Source organism: Galendromus occidentalis, unplaced genomic scaffold (genome assembly GCF_000255335.2).
Source record: "Galendromus occidentalis unplaced genomic scaffold, Mocc_1.1 scf7180000077190, whole genome shotgun sequence".
NCBI lineage: Eukaryota > Metazoa > Arthropoda > Arachnida > Mesostigmata > Phytoseiidae > Galendromus > Galendromus occidentalis.
The window spans coordinates 150,080-175,795 of NW_003805178.1; the positions used below are offsets into that span (position 1 = coordinate 150,080).

Genomic DNA, 25,716 nt, shown 5'->3' on the forward strand with positions numbered 1-25,716 from the left:
TATGCATGCATGTAGGAATGCATGCATGCACGCATTGTTGAGCGGGAAGACATCACATCGAGGCTCTCGGCAGCTCGGATAGCCGGCGAACTCGGTCGCAAAATCACCCTAGTCGATACATGACGCTGGCCATTTCGAATACATGCAATTTCGAGCATTCTCGACTCGACGGTGACTCGTGCCGATTTTTCCGAGAGCCGTCGTCGCCGACCGAAGTGAAATGCCAGAATTCCGGCCATGGAGATTCCTCAACCGAAGAGTAGAGAGTTTCTTTATTGAGCTGGAAGCATGAAGCGTTCTACCTGCGTCGCGTCGTCGACGACGTGCGTCTGGGAGTCCTCTTTCCCCTTACATAATAATTGAGAAGAAAGATTTCGCGACAAAATTTGAAATTACCTCGGTTTATTTTCGCTTGCTCCTTCTCGTCTTCAAATCTGTCAATCACGTTGTGTTTCACTGTACTGTACTCTCTAATTCCCTTTACACTCTTCGCACATGTCTCGTTTGGGACGATACGGGGAACAATGTCTTTCTTTATATGTTCTCTCTCTCTTACGCAGAGGATATTTCATTTATACGCTCGACTCACAGTAGCTCTTGAGTGCGGAGCGATTCATCTCTTGTGGAATGCAGATGATCGATTCCGCTGCGGGCTCTGCGTTGCCATACCGACGCGGAATATTCTTTGTTGTTGTTGCTGTCTTCGACGTGAGACCGTCGTGGCGACGTATTACCCATATATCGTTTCCATAGTCTTGCTGCTCATTATGTCTCATCATTTTCCACATCATTATATTTTCACATCGTGTTTGACTAACTACCTAAGGCTTTCGCAGACGGTTTCGCGGTTTCGCGTCCCGTAGTCGCGGGACTACTTGGAAATAAATAACAGCGGACAAGAGCAGCATTTTTTTTCTCTTTTCCAGGCACGCGATCAATCGATCGCTGCCGACGATCGGACCGAAAGCTCGCGCAAAGGCAACTTGACGAGCAGTGATGCGAGTTACTGTATGTGTGTTTTTCTTCATTCATTGTTTGTATTTTCAAACAATTCGCGTTCCGTTAGTATTTCTATGGAAAGTTCTAGGTGAGCACCTGCTGGTTCGGGTCGCCACCCGCATGCCCATGGTACCATCCGGAGTACTGCGACATGTAGCTGTGTGGCATCATGGCTGGCGCCTTGGAGGGCATATCCCACGAATTGGGAGGAGGTGTTAACGAATTCGTGGGCGCATTGCCCAAACTGTGGTGACCCAAGGCGCCGCCGAGCGCCGATGGATGATAGGGGGTAGGCGGGGTTTGAGGCGACGGCGATGCATCACTAGGGGGGGTATCTGCACTGTTCGGCATATTCGGTGTACCTGGCGTCGTCGGACCACCGTTTGGCGTTACCGGCTGCGATAAACCGAGGGCTGCTGCCGCTGCCTGCGGGTTGTTTTGCGAAGCTTTCAACATCTTTTTACACTTGGATCTCCGATTTTGAAACCATATTTTCACCTGGAACAGAAGAACACCCGGTTAGACTTTGTCGATTCCTAGCCATTCCGATTGTGAGCTCGAGCTCCTTGACGTACGACCGTCACTACCGAGTCTGTTTCGAAATCAATCCATTTCGCCCGATGGTCCCCGATGCCCCGCTGAGGGAGTGGGGGCGTTTTTTGCGCCGGCTCTTTCGATTTTCATGCCGAATCGGATGAATCCATTCGATCGAATCCAAGCGGTGGGCGCTCAACTCCTAATAGATGTAACCAGTCGCATCCGGCCGCGCAATGTGTGCTCTTTCGCACGTGATGGGCATTGTAGTAGCCGGCAACCAGGTTTTGTTTGCTCATCGCTGTGCCCGCGATCCCCCCTCTCTCTCTCTCGCTCTGTACCCATGTGTTAGTCGGTCAGGCGGACCGGCTGCTTGAATCGTGCGTGTACGCGCTCGCCGAGTGTGTATGTGGTATAATTTCTCAATTAACATACAAAATACCGCGGGTGGTCAGCGAATTGCTATTCACCTCCCGCTCTCGTCCCCGTTCGCAACAAGAACGGGTACAGAGCTCACTGTGGAAGCTCGATTCGCATTCAAATGTATGTTGCGGTACAATTGTCGCAGTACTCAAAGTCTGGCGACCGAGCACCGAGCGTTACCGTCTCGCTAACCGAATACGCGCGGATACGGTTCGACCCAACAAGCCATCGCGAAGCCCTTGGACTCCCTCGTCCGCTCGGGAGTCGGTTATGCGTCGCGATATTCAGACGGCGGATTCACGAGCGGCCCACGGCAAAATGAACGAGGAAGATACGGAGCAGCGCAAACAGACGTTAGACTTCGCTGCAAACCGTGTTTGGGAGATCAGAATATAGCGAACTGTATCACCCAGCTGTCGCCAGCTTCCGAGCAACATACGTCGACAACGCCACCCGAATCAACAACGTTGGCGACGACGAAAAAGCGCGATGGCGGTTGAAACTGAAGCCGTCGACGCACCTGTCTCGAAGCCCGTTGACTAAGAGACTCGCTCGCTAGACGGGCAGGCGGTACGGTCGGCAAGGAACAAAATCGGGAGAAGATCTACCGATTCGCTGACCGACCGACCGACGGACAGACCTATTTCTGACAACTTGTACAAGAACTACAAGAACATGAAGAAGACGATGGCGGCGGCGGCGGAGGAGAAACCGCCTGCTCGGAGATCGCCGACTGCCACTCTGGCTGCCCTGATCATCGCCTTCATCATTATCATCACGCCCAGTCTGCTGTACCACCCCACGAACCCCAGACAACGACTTCGAGTAGGGCGAAGAGGAGGAGGAAGACGACGACGACCGTGAAGACGAAGGAGGACTGGTGAAGACGGGGAGAGAGCGACAAGAAGAGATGTTACGGAATACTTCGAAAGCAAGCTTGTTCAAGAAGTGATCATATAGATCGTTTCTCATCATCGTCATCAGCACCATCACCATCGCCGAGCTATCTCTGACGATCACCGTTCAGCACTCAGCGGTGCTTTCTCTTTCGGGTCACTACCGTTCGCGCAGCGGTCTCGAAACGCAACGCGCGAGCGTCGATCGACGGGATTCGAGGAGCGAAACTAGTTCGCGCTCGAACTCTCCACTCTGGCAGGAAAACGTGTCCTCCACTGCGGGGAAGTCCTTGTGTGATGTTCGACAGTCAGTCTGCGAATATCGAAGTGCAATCAAACTTTTGATGCCCTCGAGTCATCTGTATCTTTGAAAACTTCAACAGTTGATGTATGTCCGTCCGTCTATCTATCTATCTGTCCGTCTGTTTGTCCGTCAGTTTGTAAGTCGGTCGGTCGGTCGCTCGTTCGTTCGCTTGGTCGGCCGGTCTGTCCGTCCCTCCGTCGAGGCATCCGTCCTTCTATCAGTCCAACTTGCTGGCTTCTCGCTGACTGTTCGGTGTGTCTGTTTGGTTGACTGCCGTTGTTGCTTTTGCCGCTGCATCCCTTCCTCTTCCCAAAGCCAACGCGCGATGTCAATCCACCCCGCTGCCGCTACAGAGATCGGATCCTCCCCCTGCCACTCAAGTCTGGGAGCGATGTTGGCCGGCCGGCCGGCCGACCGCCCGTTCGAGCGGCAAGTCATCCGTCCAGCTAGCGGACCAGTCGAAGCTAGCTGGCCGGCAAGTCAGTCAGTCAGCTAGCCGGCCGGTCAATCTGCTGCCCGTAAGCTGGCGGGCTGGTATGCGAAGGTTGACAATGAGGAGGCAAGCCAATAAACAATCATCGACTATATCACGAGCAGACAATTGTTTTGGTAAGTGAAACACCTCCGCTCCTGTTTGTCTCCTCCGCTGTCAGAGTCGAATGGCCGCCCGCTGGAGGCTAAGCTTAAGATGCTTGGATGACTTTACAAAAACTGAGTGAGTCCGATAAAAGGAAGGAGTGAGCGTAAACAAACGAACGGCACACGACCAGCGAGATGGCTGGTCCCTTTGGAATCAGAGCACTCGAGAATTCGTTTCGTGATGACTACGTTCAAGCGATTCCAGTTTGAGCGGGAGCAGGGGATGGGACATCTCTCAAGTCTCCGCAGAGGAGTTCCCGAACAAGGGCCAAGAGCGATCGAAAACGTTCCGTCCGGAAGGGAGCGACTCGATGATGATAGCTTTGGATGGGATAATTGAGGACTTCCTCCTCTCTAGACCAGGCCTGGCAGAGAGCGTAGAGCCCGAGGTCCGTTCGTTCCCTCGCTGGGGAGCGGAGGCTCAACTCGGCATGAAAATGTACTCGACAACCATCGGATTTGTCCTGAGGGAACGCAGCACGGCCAATGCACCGACGGTTCCGTGGGGCTCGATCTACCGACACCAGCGTCCCCTTCGCTGGTCGCTTGACAACTCGCGCCATCGAGCAATGGTGCACCGCAAGATTCGCGGATAAAAAGACTGATTTTGAATTTTTTGACATTTCGGTTGTGTGAGACGAACACGATAGCGGAGCACGAGGCGGGAGCCTGTTCGGTTGTTTTCGTTTGCCCGGCAGTCTTCTCTGCTAGTCAACGTTGCCAAAAATGTCGACGACGGGACGTGGTCCAGGGCAGCGTCATGAGAGATCGACGAGGGAACTCTCGCTGAAGCTGTCAATACAAGAAATGGAAGAGGAGCCGAGGTAGGGACTGAACGTCGAGAAGACCGAAGGACGGACAGACTGACAGAAGTTGTCCGTCTTCGACCGGTATCTCGTGATCTTTTTGAACACTATGAGAGGGGCCTCAGACAAGAACAACAGCGCCCGCATCTTCTCACGATGGACAGCGCGAGCGACAACAGCGGCGGCGGCGGCGGCGGCATCAACAACGAATATGAGCTCTATTCTCCTTCATTATAAGGAACTTCGAGTAGGAGAATGACGAAATTGAATTCCTTCAGCTCACATCATGCCTTACTCGCGGGCGTCCGCCGCAAGGGCCTATCCTGGAGGTACGAGCGTTTCCTCTCTTCCGAAAACAAATATTTTCTGATGGATTCGATGGCTCTCTCCTATGCTGCCCGTTGTCCAATTCGCTTGCCAACGCTTCTGATCAGTTGGATTGTCTCGCCGGAGCCAAGACCGCTCACGGAAGCTGGGAGCCCAGCACGCAATTCGTCGGACTCGGTGCTGGCAAGGAATGAACTATGACCGCAGGAATATCTCATAATTCGCATGTATCGATTCTCGCGGCATCGGATCCTCTTTCGCATCGAAACTTTTCATGAGAGAAAGGTTTCCATGCGAAACGGGATCCGCGGCTCTAGTCCAAGACTTCTGACAGCGGCCATAGATAAGCGCTGTGGGCCGGAAAATTGTTTCAATGACGGGCACTCTTCGAGATCTGTCCCACGGAGCTCGTCTGGACCTCAACGTACGGTACGTTTCCGTGCATGAGCGCACGTCTCTGCCGTCGAATTTTTGCTTGTCTGCCGGTCGGTCGCCTGCCTGCCTGCTTGCTGCGTGTGTGTGTGTGTTCTTGATGTCATTGTTGTCGGTGTCTTCGACGCCCCATTGGACTTTGCGTCTGACGTGGTCCATCGCAAATTATAAAACACACGCGATTTGCTCATCATTTCTGCCCGCCGTCGCCAACGACGACAACAACAAGAACATGAAAAAGGAAAGAACACGCCGGTGACGATGAGAATAGAAACAGAACAACATTCTGGCCGATAGCAGGACAACCGGAGCAAAGAAGGGACATTGTCACCAGAAGTAGACTGATCTCTAGATACGTGCCGTTGCCGCGAAAATTCAGTCGCTCGATCGCAGTGCCCCTGTGACACCCCCTAATCACCAGCCTTTCTTTAGAGTACCGCCAAGTATGCTTCCACCTCGGAGAAATTCAATTCGGACCCTGGCATCCGCGAGGTGTTGAGAAAGTCGGTGGAGACGAGCCAAAAAAAAAGAGAAAGGAACGAGCGAAGAGAGTTGCGGGTCCACACTGCAACGCAGCAGAGACTTCGAGCCCGGAGCGGGCTTATTAAAACGAGACCATGATCGTGATGATCGATTGGCTGAAATTTCAACGAAACATGAGAAGCGCTCATCTTTTTTCCTTTTCTCGAACGAGATATTGAGAGAGAGAGAATGAAATGCGAAACTATCCAGATGGATACTTTCCCAATATGGAGCTAGGTATCCATAATCGGGTTCTCCTCAAAGGAGCTTCGCAACAAATTCCTCCGATGGTGGTATCAATCTCGTGGACACCTCGGATTCGCTCGCGTAGGATCGCTGGCGAATCCTGAGCTGCTCAAAAATCTGTCCGATAAAAACACGCGATGCAGCCTCGTGAGCTAACTCGACCGAAGTCTCGACCTTCGACGTCGATCCGAGGAACTACTTAGAGGAGAGTCCCCGCAGTCACATTAAACCCCTTGCCCGCGATCGGCATCGGTGCTACGCACTGCAGCGGGCCAGTGGAGAGTCTGATTTGCGATTTTCTGACTGACTGCATTGCAGTCGATCTCGGCTTCGAAATTCCCGCGCTGACCACAAGACGAGATCGCCTGGGTTGTGCTGCGGGACCTCAAACCCCTGAACGAAGTGGTCAGGGAAGTCCGCCGTATTCGTCATCGGCGTGCTCGGACCCGGATATGGGGTGGGGACGAAACAGGGAAAAGAGCAAAAATGAGGTGGAGATTTAAGCGTAGAGCCGTGCACTACTAAGCGCGAGTAGAGAAATGCATGATGAAGGGGCGTCCGACCAAGAGGACCACCTTCACATCCCCCTCCAGCTCAGAGGCGGCTGCTGCTACTACCTGCTCCGAAAGTACTGCGGGGTAGGAAGAGAAAGAGGAAAAAGATGAAATTTATGTCGGCCACGCACGCCATGCAATTTGAATGTCTTGCTTTACACTGGCCGTTCTGAGTTGTGGGATGGGGATAACGGTACCAGAAGGAAGGGGGAATGGGGAGAAGAGGGCTCGATGCGGGGAGCAGTCTGCGGCACTCGAATGTTGTGCGCCTGAAGCCCGGGTACTTGAGCGAAGGGCATCCTGAGCTTCATGTACGGGCACCCGCAGACTCCCGTACATCGGTAGCGAGGTGCTCGGATTCGAAGCAGGTTGAAGGAGTCCGCTAACGGTTTATTCGGCTCGCAGCAGAGTTTCAGCTGGTCGGGCTAATTTTTCGACCCGATGAGACTCTTGTGTAACGGACCCTCTGATCTGATCTACCGAGCGAGGGCCAAAAAACGCCGATTGATTCGAGCAAGAGAAGCGTTTGCTCAGGCACTTTTTGCCTTCGCTGATTCGCCTGAAGTCGAAACGCGTTCGGCGTAAAACGAGCTTCGACGCGTTTCGCCGAAGTTTTGTTTAGAGGTTTCAGCCACCGACGTCGGCGAACCGTGGTGCTAGTCTGGTCGATCGGGCAACCGTCTGATCGGCCAGTCAGTCAGCCAGGCAGGCAGCTAGGAAGTGAAGTCGAAGCGCGGGCAGCAGGTTCAACCATCAAAAGGGTTGGATCTCGTGAGACGGTTTGAGAAGTCCGCTCACGGTAGAAAAGTCTCCTGTTCCGCCAGCTCGTCGTCTCGTTTGGAGACTCTGCTGTTCGAGACTCTGTGTGCTCTTCAGGCCTGTCTGCTGCGGCCACAGCTACGGCGATCTTGTCTGAGACGTTTCCTGTTCTCCACCCACGGCGCCTTTCATTATACGAAGGTGTGAACTCTTGCGATTTCCAAGAGAGAGCTCGGGAGACCCGAGCCGAGGTTCCAGGTAAATATAATCTCTGCGAGATTCATCGAAAGCAATGGCGACAGCCAAAGCGACAACGATTAAAGAAAGCGACGGAATATCGTTCTTGGATGCTTCAGGCCATTCGAGTGATTCAAAATACGTCAGCTGGAAGACTACTCGGAACAAACACGAGCTGCACGAGAACCCGACTGATCAGCAATACTGAAGCAGAGCACGCAAGGCCGCCGGTGAAAAGACATGTCATTAAGACCGCGGTCGTCGTTCGGCTGCTCCCTTGTCGGTCTGCACGTCTTCGCTCTGTCTCTTGTCGACCACCACATGAGCAACTCCTCGCAGTCGCCAAGAGGAAGCCAATTCTAACCCGTCTGTCTGGTCGGCAGAGTTTCTGACGAGAGCAGAACCCATCATCGGGCTTCGGTGATTGGGGTCCTGAGATCGAGTCTATGTTCGAGTCTATACGAAACCATCCCGTGTTCAAGGGTCTCCCTGTTTGTACACAACTTTGTCCAAGATCCTTCTCAAGATCGACGCAGCTCAGATTTCCGTATCGTGGCGCACGAAATGACTGCACAATGAAGAACTACGCGACTTCACGCCGAAAATTGAGCTCATCTGGGCCGGGTCTACAATTTATCCCATCGGTCGGCATTCGAGAAACGTTAGAGGATCGAGAACGTGCGGAACTCCGGCGATTGAACTGTCTGACGGTCAATTTCACAAGTTCCTCGGGTCGAGGATCGGCGCTCGGAGAGGGCGACTGCGAAAATCCGAGATGCTCGCTTTCGGTGAGTACGTGATACCTCGATACCGTTGCTTCGCATGGCGGAAAGCTATGAGACCCAACGCTGTTGTTTTATTTTTTTGAAGCAGCTCGCTGTCCCCTCTGCCGCCGCATCTGGCCGTAGTGTAGCTGGCCGTCTATAAAAAAAAAGCGAAGCAGGAAAACAGTCGACGAAGTAGGCGCCTACTACGAAGAGGGTCCGTGCGCAGCCACCCGTAAACCTTTTCTCTCTTCTTTTAACATCAAGAATAATCTGCTTTTCTCTTGAGCGGAGAGCAGTGCGAGCTACTTGCGAAAACGGACCGCTTTCCTTACGAAATGAGGGAATGAAACGCGACCAGTATCCAACAAACGCCTGACCGACAGTGAATAAATGAGTGGATGTGCGAAGGAATTTTTCTGTCTTACCCGGTCGGAGATCGACACGTCGGGGACCGGTTAGAGAGGATTAGTACCCATTTAGCCGGCATGGGATCGACAGAAGAACTGCTGCTTGGCAAAAGCAAGTGTAGTAGCGCGCGGTCACATCCTCACCGGGATTGAATTCGTCGCCTGGACGTCTCACTCCCAGCAGGTGATATCGTCGCCTGACCAGTCAGGCTCCCTTATCGCGATTTTAGCAGCAAGCGAGCGCGCCGTCACGGCCGTAGAAACCCCGCTGATATTTCTACTCCACACTTGCTCGCTCGCTCTCTATCTATCGCTCACGCACGCGCGTATTCATTCATTCCTGTCTCCATTGAGCTAACGAGTCTCATCGCTCGCTCTCTCTCTCTCTCTCTCCTCGTGAGCTTGTTGTGGATGAAAAACAAAAGAACTCGATGGGGTGCTGCTTGGCTAGCAACTACCGGAGTTGACGCCTCCATAGCATCCGACGAGGTTGTCTCGACTTCACACCGATCGGAGCGATCTCCACGGTGAGCAAGCTACTTGAGAAGTCGTTTCTGTTCTGTCGACTGTTGTTTCTTGCTATCGTTTCAGTTTTAGCCCGCTCGGTGAGCCGTCGGTCGGTTGGTCGCTCGCTCGCTCGCGCGACTGGTCTGTCGCTCGGTCGATGCGAAGGACTACCTACCTTAAATTGAATCTCGGCGGTGCGAAACAGACGGACTCTATGACACGTCGTCCATCATGTCTCTTTTCTACTGCCGCCGCAGAATTGACGCTACCTCCGTCGCTCCCGCGCCATTGTTGCCGTTGTTGGCGTCGACCGCGTCCATGCGGATTCGTCATCAATTCATCCATCTACATTTCTATGCATTCATTCACTAGGTGGGACCGCGAGTTCAGCCTGTCACTCACTCAGTCACTCAGTCAGTCAGCCAGTCAAGCAGTATCAGTCATGGGTAGTGATGATAACGTTGATCATAATAAAGCAACCACGGCTCATGGAGGTGGCGGTGTCGGCGTATCCGTCGGTGACAACGACGGCAGCTTCCCAGTCGAAATGACGTCAATGACGGATAGGCTCGCACTGCATGTATGAGAGTAGTGCGAAAGATTTCGATTTGAGAAGTGTCCGGCGGGACGAAGAAGAGGAAAAAGTCAGCCAGGGCGATGTCCGTGCGTGTGTGTGTAATCACGCGCTGCTGCCGCTTCGTTAATTTATTTATTGCATTGAACGATGGGAAGATGCCGTGAAAGGTGACAGGGCGACAGCTCACCAGACGATGGACGGCTCGACGGACTCACGAGCGCGTCCGCTAGCGCAAAGGGGGAAAGTCTCTGATTTCTCTCTGGGTCCTCAGACCCACTATCTTTTATCGGACGCTGATTCCGCAGGCGTGAACGATTTCTCGATTCTTGAGCTCGGGATCGTCCGGACACGGAAGAAGAATCGAGATCAGGTTGAGGCTCGACCGGGGACGAGTGGTCCGACTCGCCACTGAGGGAGAATGAGAACCAACCAGCTCGTTTGTCACTCTCAGGTAGCTACGAGATCGCGAGGAAACTCCAGTCACTCATCCAGCGAGCGCAGCTGCCAGCGAGGCTGATAGACAGCACGCAAGTCGAGCAGCCGACCAGCGAGCGGGCGGCCGACCGACCGACCAGCTAGCCAAACCAGTCAGGATATCAGGATGGGAATTCCGAAGGAAACAGGAGCGGAGAATCTCTCTCTGTCAGACAGGACGAGCGAGAGCAACAAGTCGGTGGAATAACAGAAGAAATATGAATCATCATCCGAAGACATCCGACACTGCCGAGTGCTCAATCCGAGCCGTGAGCTAGCTAGGCAGGCAGACAGTCAGGCAGACAGGCTGCTTCTCGTTTCTCCTTTCGCCGTCTCAGGAGCGGTTCGAAGAAAAAGAAGACGGACTGAGCATATGGCTCATTAACATCGATAATTTGTCAGTCAAGAGATCGAACAAGAAATGATTTGCTTCACTTCTTGATTCGGGGGCAAAACCGACCATTCTGTGGGAAATGTTCTTCAGGTGTTTCTCTCCCTAGCTAAAATCCTCGAGTCTCCGAGGGAGACGAAACTCGGATAGAACCCCATTCGTCCGTCTCACTCCAGCGAATAGCTCGCGGCAGTATTCGGATTCTTCCCACCCTCGAACCGTTGCTGCGGGCAGGCAGGAGCTACCTGAGAGGCAAAAGGAAATCTCACTCGGAAATCCGCGCGATGAGTGGGGACCGACCGCTTCCGGTCCATTCGATTCTCTGCAGATGCTTTCCCTTCTTGACAACAGGGGACGGAATTCAAAATCTTCCTCCGCTTCAGAACGATTTCGGATGGAAAGAAGACGCTCATCTCTATATGTATATCGAGCACGTATGGCTCCGCCAGCAGCGTCCGCAAGACGACGGCGCGGAAACTCCTGACTAGAGGTCCCTACAGTCAGTGAATAAGTCAATCGATCGATACCTTGTTCAAGCTGCTGATATAATCAATGATCCTAATCTCTTAACGGCGGCGGCGACGACAACAAGAGCAGCAACAACAACAATATAATCGACGCGGACATCGCCTGGCGTCAAACTAATTTCTTTGTTCTTCTGCTTACTCCACTTGCGTTCCTATCCAATGAGGAATCCCCAATGAAGCAGCGAAAGCCCAGAAAAGCGTCGCCGTAACAGAAGAGTGGCAAGATCGCCTTACGCTGCTCCGGCGACGGATATAGATGGAACGAATGGGCCGAACAGCGTACGGAGGGCTACACGAGCGGAAGACACTCGAACAAGTGAACGAGCGGGCAGAAAACAGAATGCCAACGGATTTGATTGAGTTCCTCCGAATCGCTGATATTCGATCATTTCGCTCCAGGCCTAAAGGTCGTCCCGCGTGCGCGCGCGCGTTCCCTCGCTCGCCGCCCCACCTGCCTGCTCTTCCTACGGTCCTCGGCGAAGAGGCAGACACATGTACGGCCGTCATGATCCACGGAGTTCGGTCGTCATCCACATTCTTCTCCGACATTGACAGCGAAGATCATCGTCGACGTATTCGACGGGAGTGTTCCCGGAAAGTTGAGACGTCTCCAATTTTCAGAATATACTCTGCGAACGGTTTGCGCGACCGGATTCCGCGAGGGAATACAAATACTGGACACGAATTTTGAAACTTGGCTGGATGACGGTGACGACATCGAATGCAATAGCACGTCGGTTTGACTGGAAACATCCGTAGACCCACACACGCGCAGACCCCGAACGAGATGGGCCTTGACCTCTTCCAAGCCGATTTCTCCCCTCGTCAAATCTACATATCTTAGACGTCGCGTCGGATCAAAGTTCTTCACTTCGCGGAGAATGTCACGCTCACAATTATAGTAGACTGCATATGACTCCGGTTCGCTCGCTCGGGAGTTTGCGCTGGAGTAGTTTAAGCCCCCGATCGTCGATCGTCCACCGTCCTACGGGTCGCGGGGTCTAGATCGGCCCCTCAATGGAATCATCTCGCTACTGCACACGAGGCGGCTAGAATGTGTTGACATTGGCCGGCTCGGATCCACCGAACCGTCCCGGAATGTTCCGGGCGGTAACGCGATCCGAACAGTCTACCGCTACAGCCTCGACTAGTCCCTCCGACGAAAATCGGAGAAAGTCCTCGTGGGATCGAAAAAAAATCACAGCAGCCAGAAAATCCAATCGACCGTCAACCGGTACCGCGCTGTGAAGTAGTCGACGTCGCGATGCTGATGGTCAATCAAGAAGTGAGCCAAATCTGATAGTCAGCGGTATGTACAAGCAACCAGAGAATGACCTTTCTCTCGGTGGCGATTCTGGAGCGCGCTTCGATGCTGAACCATCGGAGATTGAGAAATCCGATGTCCCTCGCCTTCAGGTGTCGAGACGACGTTCGGGCTCCTCGACCGAAGCAGTCGAAATTTTTCCGAAAATATCGGAGACCGACACACGATCGATACATACATATGTATGCACATATCATGTACACGGCGGCTTGGACAACGTGTAGAGGGAAGAGACCGGGAGGGAAAGAAAAAAATAATTTTTCCCATACTTCCACCTGCTCGGCCGAGTACCAAGCCGAAGCATACGGACAGAAGGACCCACCGATCGGATATCAAGTTCATATTTTCGCCCTTTCTTTTTCTTGGCAGACTGTCAAACCGCCAGCAGAAAGACTTCACCCGGAGGGAATGCCACTTGTTTCTGAGGAAAGACCTGAGAACTGGCTTGAAACATTCGGGAATATGCTGATTTGAGCTGGTTGTCCGTTGTCCCCGTCGAGCTGCCTTCCCGAGCTCCAGAGTATAGCCGTGGAAAGACATTGAAGAAGGGGAGCTCGGTTACCCAGCAGATTGTCGGAACACAGGGGAAATTGCGCCATGAACCCTTCGCTGCTTCGCTCCGATCAGATGGTTGCTCTTCGCCTCCATCGTGTGACTGTTGTTCCGTTTATGGTTCCGACGGATTTCGGCGGACGACCTTGTACATAATGCATGATGAGTAATTAGGCTGTGTTGTCGCGGTTGATGACATGACTTTCGATGTCTCCAACTGTCCAATCCCGTTAATAGTCAATGTGCTACGCGTGCTCGGCCAGGCGTGAAAGACGCCTCCGATCTGTGACCGACCGACCGATCGAGCGCCAAGTCGACTATCAGACCGACGGAACGAGCAAACGACTGATTGACTCGCCGACGGAGACACTGCCGGTACCGCGTGATCCACGAATTCATTCCCAACTCCATTGTTGATTTCAGCGCAACAATCCTCGAATTCGTATCGCTGCTTTCGGAATTGGCCGCGCCGTCCGAAATTCACGAACCACTCTCGACCGACCGCTCGGTTTTTTTTTTGCGCGATCCCCGCCGATCCCAGGGGAGCCAGGAATCGTCTTGTTCCTACCTACTATCGAATACATTGAATCACGTACCTGAGTCTGGGTGAGTCCTAAAGACGCGGCAAGCTCAGCTCTCTCGGGGAGAGCTAAGTACTGAGTCCTTTGGAATCTCCGATTAAGTTGCTGTAGTTGTAGGCTGGAGTAGATTGTTCTAGGCTTTCGCATTTTCTTGCCTTTCGGGCCCGTCGTATTTCCCTGGGGAGTTTGGGCTCCGCCGGCCGAACCCCGCAGCGGGTCGTCCATCGACTTATCTGGAATGCCATCAGAAGAAAAAGATCAATCCCCACTCAGGTTCACGAAAACGAGACTATCGTATAAATCGAGGAACGAGTGTGAGCGAGCGAGCGGAAGTACGAGTAAGCTAGCGAGCAACGTCAGAGAAGAAGAGCTCCTTTCCCTCTGCTCATTATGTACTCCCACCCAAGGACCGACCCACTGTTTGCTACCAACCGAGCGAAATGGCGACCGAGCGGCCAACTGAATGACTCGACTGTTTGTCTGTTGTTCGTCTGTCCGTCTGTCTGTCCGTTCATTCATTCGAGTGTGTCGGTAAGTGTTTGCGAGTCTGTAACTGCTGAACCAACAGCAAATTGAATTTTACCTGCTTTACTGGCTTTCAATGAATCTTGCGGTCGCTTGTCTACGGCTTCTTACATGGATACCGCCATCGCTGTAGCCAGTGGTGCTCACGCACGCAATAAGAATCGCTCTGTTGGACAAGTAGCCATCTAGCAATCCATCCATTCCTCCATCAATCCATCCAAATAATCAAGCAACAGCCCGACAGCCACGCTTTCGTGCGTGATCGAACGACCAGGGTCGCAGCCAGTACGAGATTCTCGACGAAGGCTCCGTACAACCCCGTCGAGGCCGAGCGTACCGGGATTGCCGGTGAGGGAGGAATTCTGGTCGAGTCGGTAGCTGAGGAGACAACCGACTCATCCGACACCGTCATTACGTAATCAAGATCTACAGCCGAGGCTATAGAGCCCCAGAGATCATTTCTTTTGGACACCTATGATCTGGAATTTTTTCCAGAATTTCCCCTTCTCTCCACTATCTCCATCCTGAACGTTTATCCGACCGAGATGAGGACCTCTAACGACAGCTCGGGCTCGGAAGCTAGTTTGTCAGCCATCTAGTTCTCTCAAGCTGGAGAAGCATCGAAGCAAGCGAGTACGCTGCTGGGCGGGTGGCGGGCGGACGGGTGGGCAGGCATGCGAGCGAACGAAAGAACGCTTAGTGGTGAATTCTTGTGAGAGCGGAGAGTGGGGAAGGGGGGCAACGGGTACCGAGCAGCGAGCGCGTAATTGTAGCCTTCGAGTCGCTCCTCCGTCGGAAAAGAGTCGAACTAACGAACGGAAGAGAGCCACTCGGAGAGACCGCCAGCTAGCTGGCTTGCCAGCCAGCCATCCTGTTCGTCCGTCCTCCACGCAGCCAGGCAAGCACTTCGCCGCTGCCGTCGTGCCGAGTCCCCGGCTGAGGGAATCTCCAGGTGGTGTTTTAACTTTACTCTTTAGTACCACACCTTTTCTTCTTTCTCTTCGTGCTTTCGTTGCCCTCGCGTTTCGTTTCCCAATGCGGGTGTATGGCAGCTTGAATTTGTTTGTTCGTTGTACCCGAGGGAACATTTACCCGAGATTGACGCAGCGATGAGAAGAGTCCTCGGTGACTCTTTCGGAATATCCCGCCAGGCCGGGAAAAGGCAACGCATTGGAACCTGCTCGCAAATCCAGGCTCGAACTTTCGCTTTTTCCAGATGAGCCGAACGGGTACGGGCTGGACAGAGCTTCACAGCGAATGACACGCAGAGAAGGCAGCGCTCGTCGACCGTCGGACAGACGGACGGACCAGCCGATAGAGCGACCGAGGGAAGCTCACAGCCGGTAATTACAGTGAAGCGTCGTCCGTCCGTTGAAATGACGCCAGCTCGCTGGCTGGCTGCATTGTCTCCCCGGCTTCAACTTCAAGTCGTGCTCCCGGGCTGTCTGTCCGCCTGTTTGCTTGCTCGCTCGCTCGCCTAGACGAACGAACGGTTAGATAAACGAACGGAACGGGACGCGACAAGACGACAATCCTCGACCTTTGACAGCCCTCTGACGAACGGGTCCACTCGCGTCCAGCTACGATGACCGCATTAGAATGAAAGTTTCTGCAGAATTTGCCCGACTGCCAAGACCTTTACCCACCGGTCGCGGAAGAGCGACCGATCGACGGAGCGGCCGTCCGAGCGGGGTCCGAGCGGGCAAGCTCGATGTTACCTGGCGGCCTCACCACGAGCATGGGTGGTGGGTAGCCCGGTCATTCACAAAAATAAATAAGAGGAACAGGAAAATAGCAAGAGATGCACTGAATCGTTCCATGACAGTATACATTATATGAAAGAGTCCATAACAACAGCTGGCGTCAGACACAGGTCGCTGATCGCTTTGTCGTAAAGCTCACAGCACTTCGTTCCGAAACGAGGAACTGGACGCTCGGTCGAATCGCGCGCTAGGTCCGAAGTTCGGTCGCCAGCTCGCTCATTTGCTTAGTTGGTCAATTTCTAAATTTGTTCGCAGAATACATAAGGTATAAATATAATTTTATCATCTCATTTGTGGGAACGTGCGCAATCCGATAGGTTTGCGTCATATTCGGCGAATCTTGTGCAATCGGCACTATGCCGCGTTCGCGAATTTCATAATTCGGAAGTGCAGTACGAAGCTAACTTGGTCCCGTCCCGAGTCCCTGTCAGGATCGCCGAGGATGCTCTCCCTATATGACATCGATTTGCCGTGTCTGGCGTCATGATCGCTAACCAGATGCTGTGTGAATTTCTTTCTCTCCGCTTCTTGAGCAGAATTTCTCAACGTGTCGCCCGACACAACTCGTGCATTCGATAGCGCAGGCGGGCCGACGAGTAGGCAGGCATGATTTGGTTCCTTTCCACGCGAAGTGTGCATCATCGCCATAACCACGTAAGCTGATGATGAGCCGTGTCATGCTATGGGGGTAACTTCAACAAACAGCTAGCGATCCTGTGTTCACTCAGTCATTCGCTCGCTCGCTCCTCCGCTCGCTCGATGAGCCCTTACACGATACTTGAGCTCTCCCTAGGTTCAGAATTGATTCCCATTCGGGTTTGTATGCATCGAAAACCATCGACAGCCTAGAGCTCGAGGTTAGACCCCGATACTTAGATAGGATTCTACGTTTCGGATTCGAGCGATCCAGGTTCGAGGACTTAGGCGGATCTCCTAATTTTCATAGACGAAACTCACCGTTAGCTGTGTAATCACTGACGATGTGGTTGCTCATTCTGCCGAGGTGATCGTCTTTCGCTTCGCTCTTGATGGGGAATCCTAGGCCCGGCGAATCTGCGGAATGAGGGTAGCCTGAAAGGAAAAGCGAGTTGAGCCGACGCTTTCTCTAGGTTTCGATCTTCCCCGAATTCTCCGCTTCCTCGAGATGATCAGGCTCGGAAAGTGGCAGGTACATCATTTCAAAAGCTCGGATGGATTCATTTTTTTTCAGCAATAAACGTAGGTCGCCTGCATATGCTTGCCCCGCTTGGTCATTCTTCATGCGTTGCCGCATCGCGAATAGCGGAACGCTTCGATCCATACTACGATTAGGGGATACGCGCTCCTTGGGAGCTTCCTGCGAGCTCAGAGTCCATCACGCCGGAGACATTAAAATCTCTGCTGGGCCCGAAGAAGGACCTGCCTAGTTCCTCCTCGTTCACTCGAGGCCATGAGGATTGGTCATGGCGATCAGAGACCAAGCTTTCGCCTTTTCGATAAAACAAAACTGAAAGCGAGTGGGCGGATTAAAGAAGAACTTGAATAGCAAAATATCTGCTGGCATTGACGACGGCCGCGGTCTGTTTTTAGTAAAAGACGCCGGCGACGACGACAGTCGGACGTATGGACGGACAGAAAATCGTGGTGACGTTTGACGAACGTCAAAGGGGCGTCGGTCCGTCGCTCGCTTGGCCGACCGCTCGGGTCTTCTAGTATTGTGTGGTCCACCCTCAAGCTACCTAGCCAGCCAGCCAGCCAGTGAGCCAGCGAGTAAGCCGACCAACCAGTCAGAGTAGAAGGTAAAAAACGCCTCCGCGCCAAAGCAAATCCACTCACAACTTCAGCGACAGCAGCGGCGGCGATGTTTACGGCATCGCCAGCAACAGCGAGCGGCGACGGCGGCTGATAGACGGAGGCAAGTGAGCGAGGCTCCATAAAAAACCAAATCAATTCTTAACGCCTTTTTAGCTTACGTAGTGGTCGCCGTTGTCGTGGTGGTACTTGTATTATATATAGTAGCCCGCGACTGCGCCGGCTCGTGCCCGGCTATTGGGAAAGACCTGAGCGAGCGCACAGTTCGGTTAGTCAGCGGAGCGTCGAGATCGGTCGCGTCAGTTCCGGCTTCCAGAAAATTCTGCAAAAACTACGCAGTCCTCGCTTCTGGAGTCAGGAGGAAGCTGAATGCTGATTTTTGCGAAAAGAAGGAATGAGCAAAAACCACGAGGAAGAAACGAAAAATATGAAATATATAGAAGCAGACCGAGAGGTCCGGCAAGGGAACCTAGTGACTTTCGGAACGAGCGAGTCACAAAGGGGCGGGGAGCGATAGGAAAGTATGTGCGTCACCAAAGCGTGCAAATATTCCCCGGTATTCCGAGACTGGTTTTCGAGGGAACAGGAAGACGAACTTATGAATCTCACTGCGGGGCGAGTGATCGGGCGTTCCATTTCCTATTGGCAGACGCAAACTCGATTTGAAGTGAGTGAGTCTCGATTTGATGAATACATCCTTCGGGTCCATCAATCGAGCTCGGGAACGTCCTTTCGATTCGCGGTCTGAGACCGCCGATCAGTAGATGGAAGCGGCTCGAGGATGGGAGGTTTGTTCCTCGCTATCGGACGCTGCGATCTCCCGTTGGAATTTTCTCCATAAATTAAAAGAAGACCAACAGGCAGTGACCGCAGGCAGCCATCGATGAGTTTCGAATTTACATTCGGATCGCGACGACGATGACGGGGAATACTTCGAGCAGCCGCAGATACACCATCGACGACGAGCAGCAAGAAAATCTCTGTGTCTGATGTTATCTGATCGCTAAGTACAGGTTCAGTCTTCACTAGACAGCGGCTGCCGTGGCAGCAGCATCAGCAACAACGGTGACCGCTATGACCATCATAGCCGAGCTTGTTCTTTGTCTCAGTCAGCGCTCGTCTGCCGAGCTCATTCGCCGCTTCGTTTGCTATCTCAGAAAAAATGAGGATTTTCTTAACATGGTCCGGTACCACAAATTCGGCAAGCATGGAGAAGAAACCCCCTGTCCAGGCTGACGGCTGCTGCGAGAGTTCTCTTAACTATGGAAGAGCTGCTAATGCACTAGTGCTCATGAGCGAACGAACAGGCGAGCGAGCGAGCCGGCAAGTGAATGAAAGCACTGGAGCAGCCAGAAACGCGCGTACTTTATCTGACTGGGAACGGAACAAAGCATTTAGTGCGTCATGATCTGGATAAAGAAAAATAGCGCCGCTACGACAAAGACGGAACGTCGGTCGACGTAAAACAACAGGAGCCCTCCAGCCAGAACTTTCGGAGATTTCACCCTTGCTCGTCGCAATGTTTTCAGAACTCTTCCTTACCCTGAATCATTTCCAGTCTCGGTGCTCTGTCCCGAATTCCGGCTAGGACCAGGTACCAAGATTTTCGTGGAAATGCCGAACATCCAGCGAAGATGGGTACGCCGAAGATTCGGCCTCCAACTCATTCCCGATCCGTCACCTCTAGAAGAGTCGAGCAATGGAACGATCCCTTCCACTCACGCCCTGTTGCCTCCTATCTTCGTCTTGCGTCAATGTCTTCGAGCCGAGCGATCGGAGCGTTTCACAAAAACCGGAGCGGAGCGCCGCGAGCAGACCAAGAAGTAATTTCGATCGGGTAGAATTACGCTCATGATCGAGATATGGATCAGTTCATTTAGTGAACTTATGTCTTGTTCAAGCCACAGCGCACGAGTTACATAAATGGCCGTAAGACAAGACGTGAAGAACCTCCGTCCGAGGAGAAAATACAGAGTCGTCAGAGGCGTTCCTCCCGACTACCGCAACGGCCACTGGGGAATCGTCGCGACGGAGATGTTTGTTCCTCAGAGGTATTTTAACGGAGTTTCGTCCGAGTTATTTGCTGCGGCGAAATTTGTTCTGACACCTTTCAGAGGGAGGGGGGTGGCACTTGAATACGAGCTCACGCTGGAGCCATGTGGGACAGCAACACGCTCGGAGGGCGACCACGGAAAAAGGCGAAAAGCAAGAGGTTTGCGTGTTTCACTCGTTCTCGTATAGATCCGCTCCCTACAGGTGCGTGCACTCCATTGTGCTTGCTTGTTGCCGACTATCCGACCATTGATTCGTGCCGTTCCGTTCGGCTGTACTAGCTTGGAGGGATGCATGGAGTTCGTTCCCAACTGAAGCCTCTTTCGCGTTTCTCTCAATGCGGCTGTGTGTCGGTCGGTCTGCCGACCTACCTCCCTGGCTGGCTGCCTGCTCGACCGACCGACCGCCCGCCTGCCGGTCTGTCTCCTAGGGTTTACTTTTCTCCAGCGTTCCCCGCCGCTCGGAGTTTGGTTCCGCCTCCACTTCAACATCTGCCAACTTTTCACTTTCCTTCCCCATCGCATCAAAGGTGCTCCCGGCTCCTTTCCCGCGCGAGGGAAAAACGGAGCGGTGGGCAACTACAGGAGCTTCTATTAAAAACAGAGAAGAAAAATAACAACAAGACCACTGGAACGAGCCGAAAGTAGACACCGCATCTCGCTTGATGAAGTATGAGCAACCATTTGTAGAGGATCTGATTTATTTCGCGTGAGATAAGTTGCTCGCTGTTCTTGTTCCCTGAAGAGGCGCGAGCCCCTGAGTAGCTCCCCCTCCAACCGCGAGAGATTCCCTCGGCTCGGAGTACGAGGCTCGTTAGGCTCGATGCCAAGTCCGATGGTATCTCGCCGATGGGATCAAGCGGTAATAGGGGTTTCCCACTCGGGGAGACCTGTAATTTGACTTCCACGGGAAACGGACTCTCCATCCGAGCCATCGAGCCTCTATCCCTTGGAATTCGCGCTCGAGCCGACCTACATAGGTACGACTAAGATCACGGCAGCAAAGGCGCAATCTTGAATTTAAGCATTTCCACCATCGATGTGGATAGTTTTCGCGCCTATGAAAATTCTCAATCGCGCCTCATCGGCTCTCTCGGGACGACTAGATATCCCAATCCCAAAAGTCTTTATATTCGGTTCCTAGCGACCCAATCAGCTTCATGATGTCGAAGGCAAGAACCGTCGTTCGGAAGACTGAACCAATGCAGCTTGGTGAGAGAAGCCCATGGATCGGTCGAGAAACGGAATAACCGCGTCCAACACACGAATAAACGCACGGCCGCGAGCGGGATAACGCAAGACGGCGGAATTCGCATCAAGACATGTTGGCCGCTTGCTCGCTCGCTCGCTCCCTTTGTACCGCTGCCAGCCGAGAGTTTGCCAGCAAGCGAACTTGCTCGTTTGGCGGACGATTGCTTCAGCCGAGGCGGGATTACACCACGGACAGACCTCCCAGCGACGCGACGTACACGATCGCTGCTTTGCCTGCTGCAGCACTTGCACTTGCCCACACCCAGCGCTTGTAGCAACCGCTTCGTATTCATTCGCTCACATACTTCCAGCACAGGATGGCGCGTATCGTCGCTGCCCTGCACGGCGGCAGTCTATAACGAGAGACGCGCGTCTTCCCCTTCGTGGACTCTTTGCGTTGAATTAATTTCGCACGCCCTCTCAATTGATTATTTCAGATGAATAGATGAATCGCGATCGTCGCGACTCGAATGAAAGACAGTCTCAGAAGGACTTTTTTCCTTCAGTCATAGGAGGTCCCGAAAATCGGGGATCTGTACACGAATCCCCACTTGGGAGCGAATCGTCTACACTCTGTTGAAGAACGAACGCATCGCTGCCGATGGTGGTGACGATCCAAAAAACATTCACCGTTAGTGAAAATGAGGCACGGCGGAGGGAACCTGGTTGCTTCTGACGTCAGACCGTCTGAAACTGAAGCTTTTCGTGCACACAATATCTTCGCCACCATCTCTTGCTGCTCTGTTGGATGATGACACGAAACGCGATTAGAGATTACTAATGAGATTCGCGCGTGATCACCCGATTGACAGTGACACAATGCCGCTCGCTCCCGATGGGAGAAGTGCGAACGCAGGCCTACACTTTTATCCAAGGTCTCGCATCGGGACGCGCACAAGAGAGCGGAACTATTCCCATGGATTGAATTTCGATTGGGCAAAATTTGGAATAATTGAATGAGATAGCATTAAGCGATGGATCGCGAAGGAAGCGAAAACTCTGGCTGAGAAATGAGCAACGATGCGTGCGGATCATGATTATGGAAGATCTCCGCTAGAGAGACGTGTCGTCTGTAGGCCCGGATCAGAATTTCTTCGGAACTCAGGGTTCTCCTTCGATTTACATCCTGATCCACCTAAAGGTCACGGGTTATGATCGAGAACGATGGTAACGGTCAGACGACTTCCCGAATCAGGTGGATTTCCAATTGACGAGACATTGCTCAAGCCGTCTACATATATGCGAATCGAATGTTCCAAGGCCGAAGGGACCATGACGTCCAAGGGAGATTGAGCCAAGTTCTGCTAAACAAGGCTCTGGAGGGACTGAACCGGTAGAACCGAGAGTAGGGAAGAAAGGAGGTTGGGAGAGCGACCGATAGCAGAGTACGCCACTACAGGCTTCTGCGGTGATGAAGAAATGGCGGCGGCGGCGGCGGCTTGACCGAGAGCACCGGCAGAGAGAGAGGAACGCGTTCTCCTGAAAAAAGTAACGCCCCCCACGAAGGAGAAGTGTCTTCTCCTTTATCCTCGGTGCTCTCATCGTCGTCGTTGTTGTGGACGTCGTCGACGAAGAAGAAGACGACGACGACGACAACCCTCTTCTCCCTAGCCGCTCGAGGGAGGAAAGACTCAAAATTATACACCACGAACGAACAGAAAGGGAAAGCGACCATCCTCCTGCTTGGATCTCGAACGTCGACTCGCTCAGACTTTCCCTCGTTGCCTGAGCGAGTCTCAAACTCCCTTTCTCTCCCTCTGCCTGCCGAGCCGCCGTCTATCCTGAGTTCTTCCGTTCTCTTCCCGTCAGTCGGTACGTCTTCGGCTTGCTTCTCGGCTGCTCGCTATTTGAGCGGAGAATAATTTGGAACCAGGGAAAAGATCGAGCTCGGTACCGAAAATCATTCCGAACAGAGTTCGAGTGTTCCCTGAGTCGAGTACGCTTCTATCGGATTCCCGAAAGCTGTCTGCCGTTGAGTGTGTTCAAACACGAACGGGACCGATGTCAGCATCGCGCACGTGATTGAAGCACGTGGTGTTCCCGGAGAACATCCTCGGGTGAAAACCTCGCCTGGATGCGGCGAGACCTTGGGCTCAAGCCCCGGTACTCTCATTCCGCAGTGTACAGGGAGCGTGATCCGACGCAATCGAGGGGGCTCGGGGGTCGGGAGAAGGCAGTCATACGACGCTCGTTCGGGAGCGAACTCCGACTGATCTTCGTCAGCGAGATAATCTCCACAGTGGCTCCGGGACTTGACCCAAGTGCGACTCTGCGCGATCTTCGGTCATCGTCGACGAGGCGCATCGGGTCACACTGCATAATCCAGGGACGATGCGTCGTTTAACACCAAGTGAGGGTCTCGTAAGCGTGCTGTTGATCGCTCCGGCCGGCTCGGCTATCGTTCCCAGAGCGAGTGTAGAGAGGTCGGGAACGAATGCACGCACTGGCATTCGCTCTTAATTGGATAGCTGCCCAAGCAAGCAATTGACTCCAATTTAACAGATCACCAGACTGACAGCGATAGTACTATTACCTCGAAAAGACATCGCTCACAAACGACTTAGCTGGGAGGGCAGCCCGATAACATTCGACAATGGCGACGCTATTTCCCTTACGCGATCTCGGAAGGTCTCTCTCGGACCGTATCGGGGAGCGTCTTCAGAATGTAGAAGAACGGACCGATGATATAGGGCCGGAGAGCACCCTATTGTATCGAATTGACTCATGAGCTTTACCTCTCGATTCCATCGAGCAAAGCTTCCCGTGTGCGGGGGTGCACGGGACGAGAATGGATGCGGCCCAAAGACCGCTCAAGGATCTGAGGAGTCGTTTCGCGTCGAGTCCTCCCAAGTTTCCGAACGAAAATCAAAAAGTGAATCAGCCAGATCATGAAGACATCGCGCACATGAGGATGCGCATCTTGAAAGTTCCTGGATTCCATATAGCAGGAATCTCCAGGCTATGCTCATCGGAATGGCGCTGCGGGTTGAGCCAGCGCAACTTCTCTGACGTCGTCAGCCCGACGACTCATTGAGCGACGACGAGCCAGAGGCCGATGCGAGTGCAGACCGAGCATTCCGGAACAGAGAAAGCCGGTGCGGAACACGGCGTTCGGTCGGTCGATCGAGCTCGCGCGCTCGCCAAATGATCTCGAATCTCGACCCGTTCCTCAAGATTATCAGAATGTGGGGTCGATGGATCTCAGATCCTCTCATGGTGTCAGTTTCGCTTTTAGTGAGAATTCGCGCTCTGCGACGAAAAGTAGTGTGTTCGGGGTTCCACGGCGAGGTGCGAAAGCTTGCTCCCATAAAGGATGAGCGCGGGCTTCGCCGAGGAATCCCGTACCGTTCGCTCAACATTCTCGGCTCAGATAGCTCGATTTTCACCCGTGACTCGGTTAACTCCCTGCTCGCAGGAAGACCTTTTGCGTCTTTTCTTCGGAATGCCCGGGGTAGCGTTATGACGGAGCTGCTGGCAGCATCTGACACTATCGCCAAATGTGGTACAGGCATTATCGGTACTGCTAGTGTATTCAGACTTGGAGAAGAGCGAAGGATTCGCGGCTGAGATCGCGCGTTCACCGTGTTGTTGCTTTGACAAAGTCTCGGACGAGACTCACTTTCTACCTAAACTCTTGATCTAATTTGAGAACTCACCATCGTTCTGAGGAGGTTGTCGCGAGTTCGGTGGTGAATGAGCCGGGGGACAGTGTGCCGGAGGATAACCACTGAAATAGTGCGCGGCATGACCAGGTGGAGCCCCATAAGGCGACTGAAGGTGTCCGTTGCCCATGGAGAACGGGTAGCCCATCCGCTGCGAGAAATCCTGCTGCGGTTGGTACCCTCCGACCATACCTTGCCCCCTCAGATATGGATTTAGGCTAGGGTTGAGGCCCGGGATGTCCATGAAAGACTGCTTGCCCTCCTCGTGCATCGGACCTGAATCTCCGGGGGTGTGCGCCATACCGTCGTAGTCGTCGGGGGTTCGACGATGGGGGTGATGATGTTGATGGTGATGATGATGTTGATGATGATTCTGTAGATGATGGGGATGGAAGTCTCTATGATGGGGATACGACGAAGATGATGGTGATGGAGCCGTTTGGCCCTGATGATGTTGCGGATTTCGTCCGACTGTGTCCGAGGAAGGCGGGCGTTCTCTTTTACCGAGCTCTGTCTGGTTCTCCAGCTTGTCGAGAGAAGTCGGCTCTGTTTCTTCCTTTGTATTACTCTCGCCGTTGTCGAAGTAGATGCGACTTATATTGCTCGAGCGTGAACGCTTCTCAGGGCTTGGAATTCACGCGGTAAAGTCTCTCCTACTGAAGATTTGACTTGGTCGTTGCTTGTGTTCGTCTCGGAACACCTCTCGAAAACAAATATACAGCTCGCTCGACGGGTTCTGAGCGACGACGGTTCACTGCTGCTGCAAGCCACTCCATCCGTGGGGTCTGCTACGACCCTTTGCACTAGTTTCACTCCTTGCGCGGGCACAAGAACACATTTTCGAAATAATCCAAAGCAGAAAGCAGAAGCTGTTCGATGTTCATATCA

At 53.1% G+C, this 25,716-nt stretch overlaps 1 protein-coding gene across 1 annotated transcript; it reads right to left on the bottom strand.

Annotated features, from left to right (window-relative positions):
* Window positions 1-796: 796 nt before the first annotated feature.
* LOC100905863 (homeobox protein DLX-1-like) lies at window positions 797-25,129 on the bottom strand. Its single transcript, XM_003741638.2, has 4 exons — window positions 24,823-25,129; window positions 17,031-17,144; window positions 13,801-14,018; window positions 797-1,497 (listed from the first exon to the last, which is right to left on the bottom strand). The coding sequence occupies exons 1-4, from the start codon at window positions 25,127-25,129 to the stop codon at window positions 1,084-1,086; spliced, it is 1,053 nt and encodes a 350-aa protein (XP_003741686.1). The 3' UTR covers window positions 797-1,083.
* Between the last annotated feature and the right edge of the window lie 587 nt (window positions 25,130-25,716).

Bases quoted from the DNA above. Each gene is read 5' to 3' on its own strand.
- LOC100905863 (XM_003741638.2), bottom strand. From the start codon at position 25,129: ATGGCGCACACCCCCGGAGATTCAGGTCCGATGCACGAGGAGGGCAAG. The intron at 14,019-17,030 runs GTGAGTTTCGTC...ATGGCATTCCAG, and splicing joins CAGTGATTACACAGCTAACG to ATAAGTCGATGGACGACCCG. The intron at 1,498-13,800 runs GTACGTGATTCA...CTTCTGTTCCAG, and splicing joins TAGGACTCACCCAGACTCAG to GTGAAAATATGGTTTCAAAA.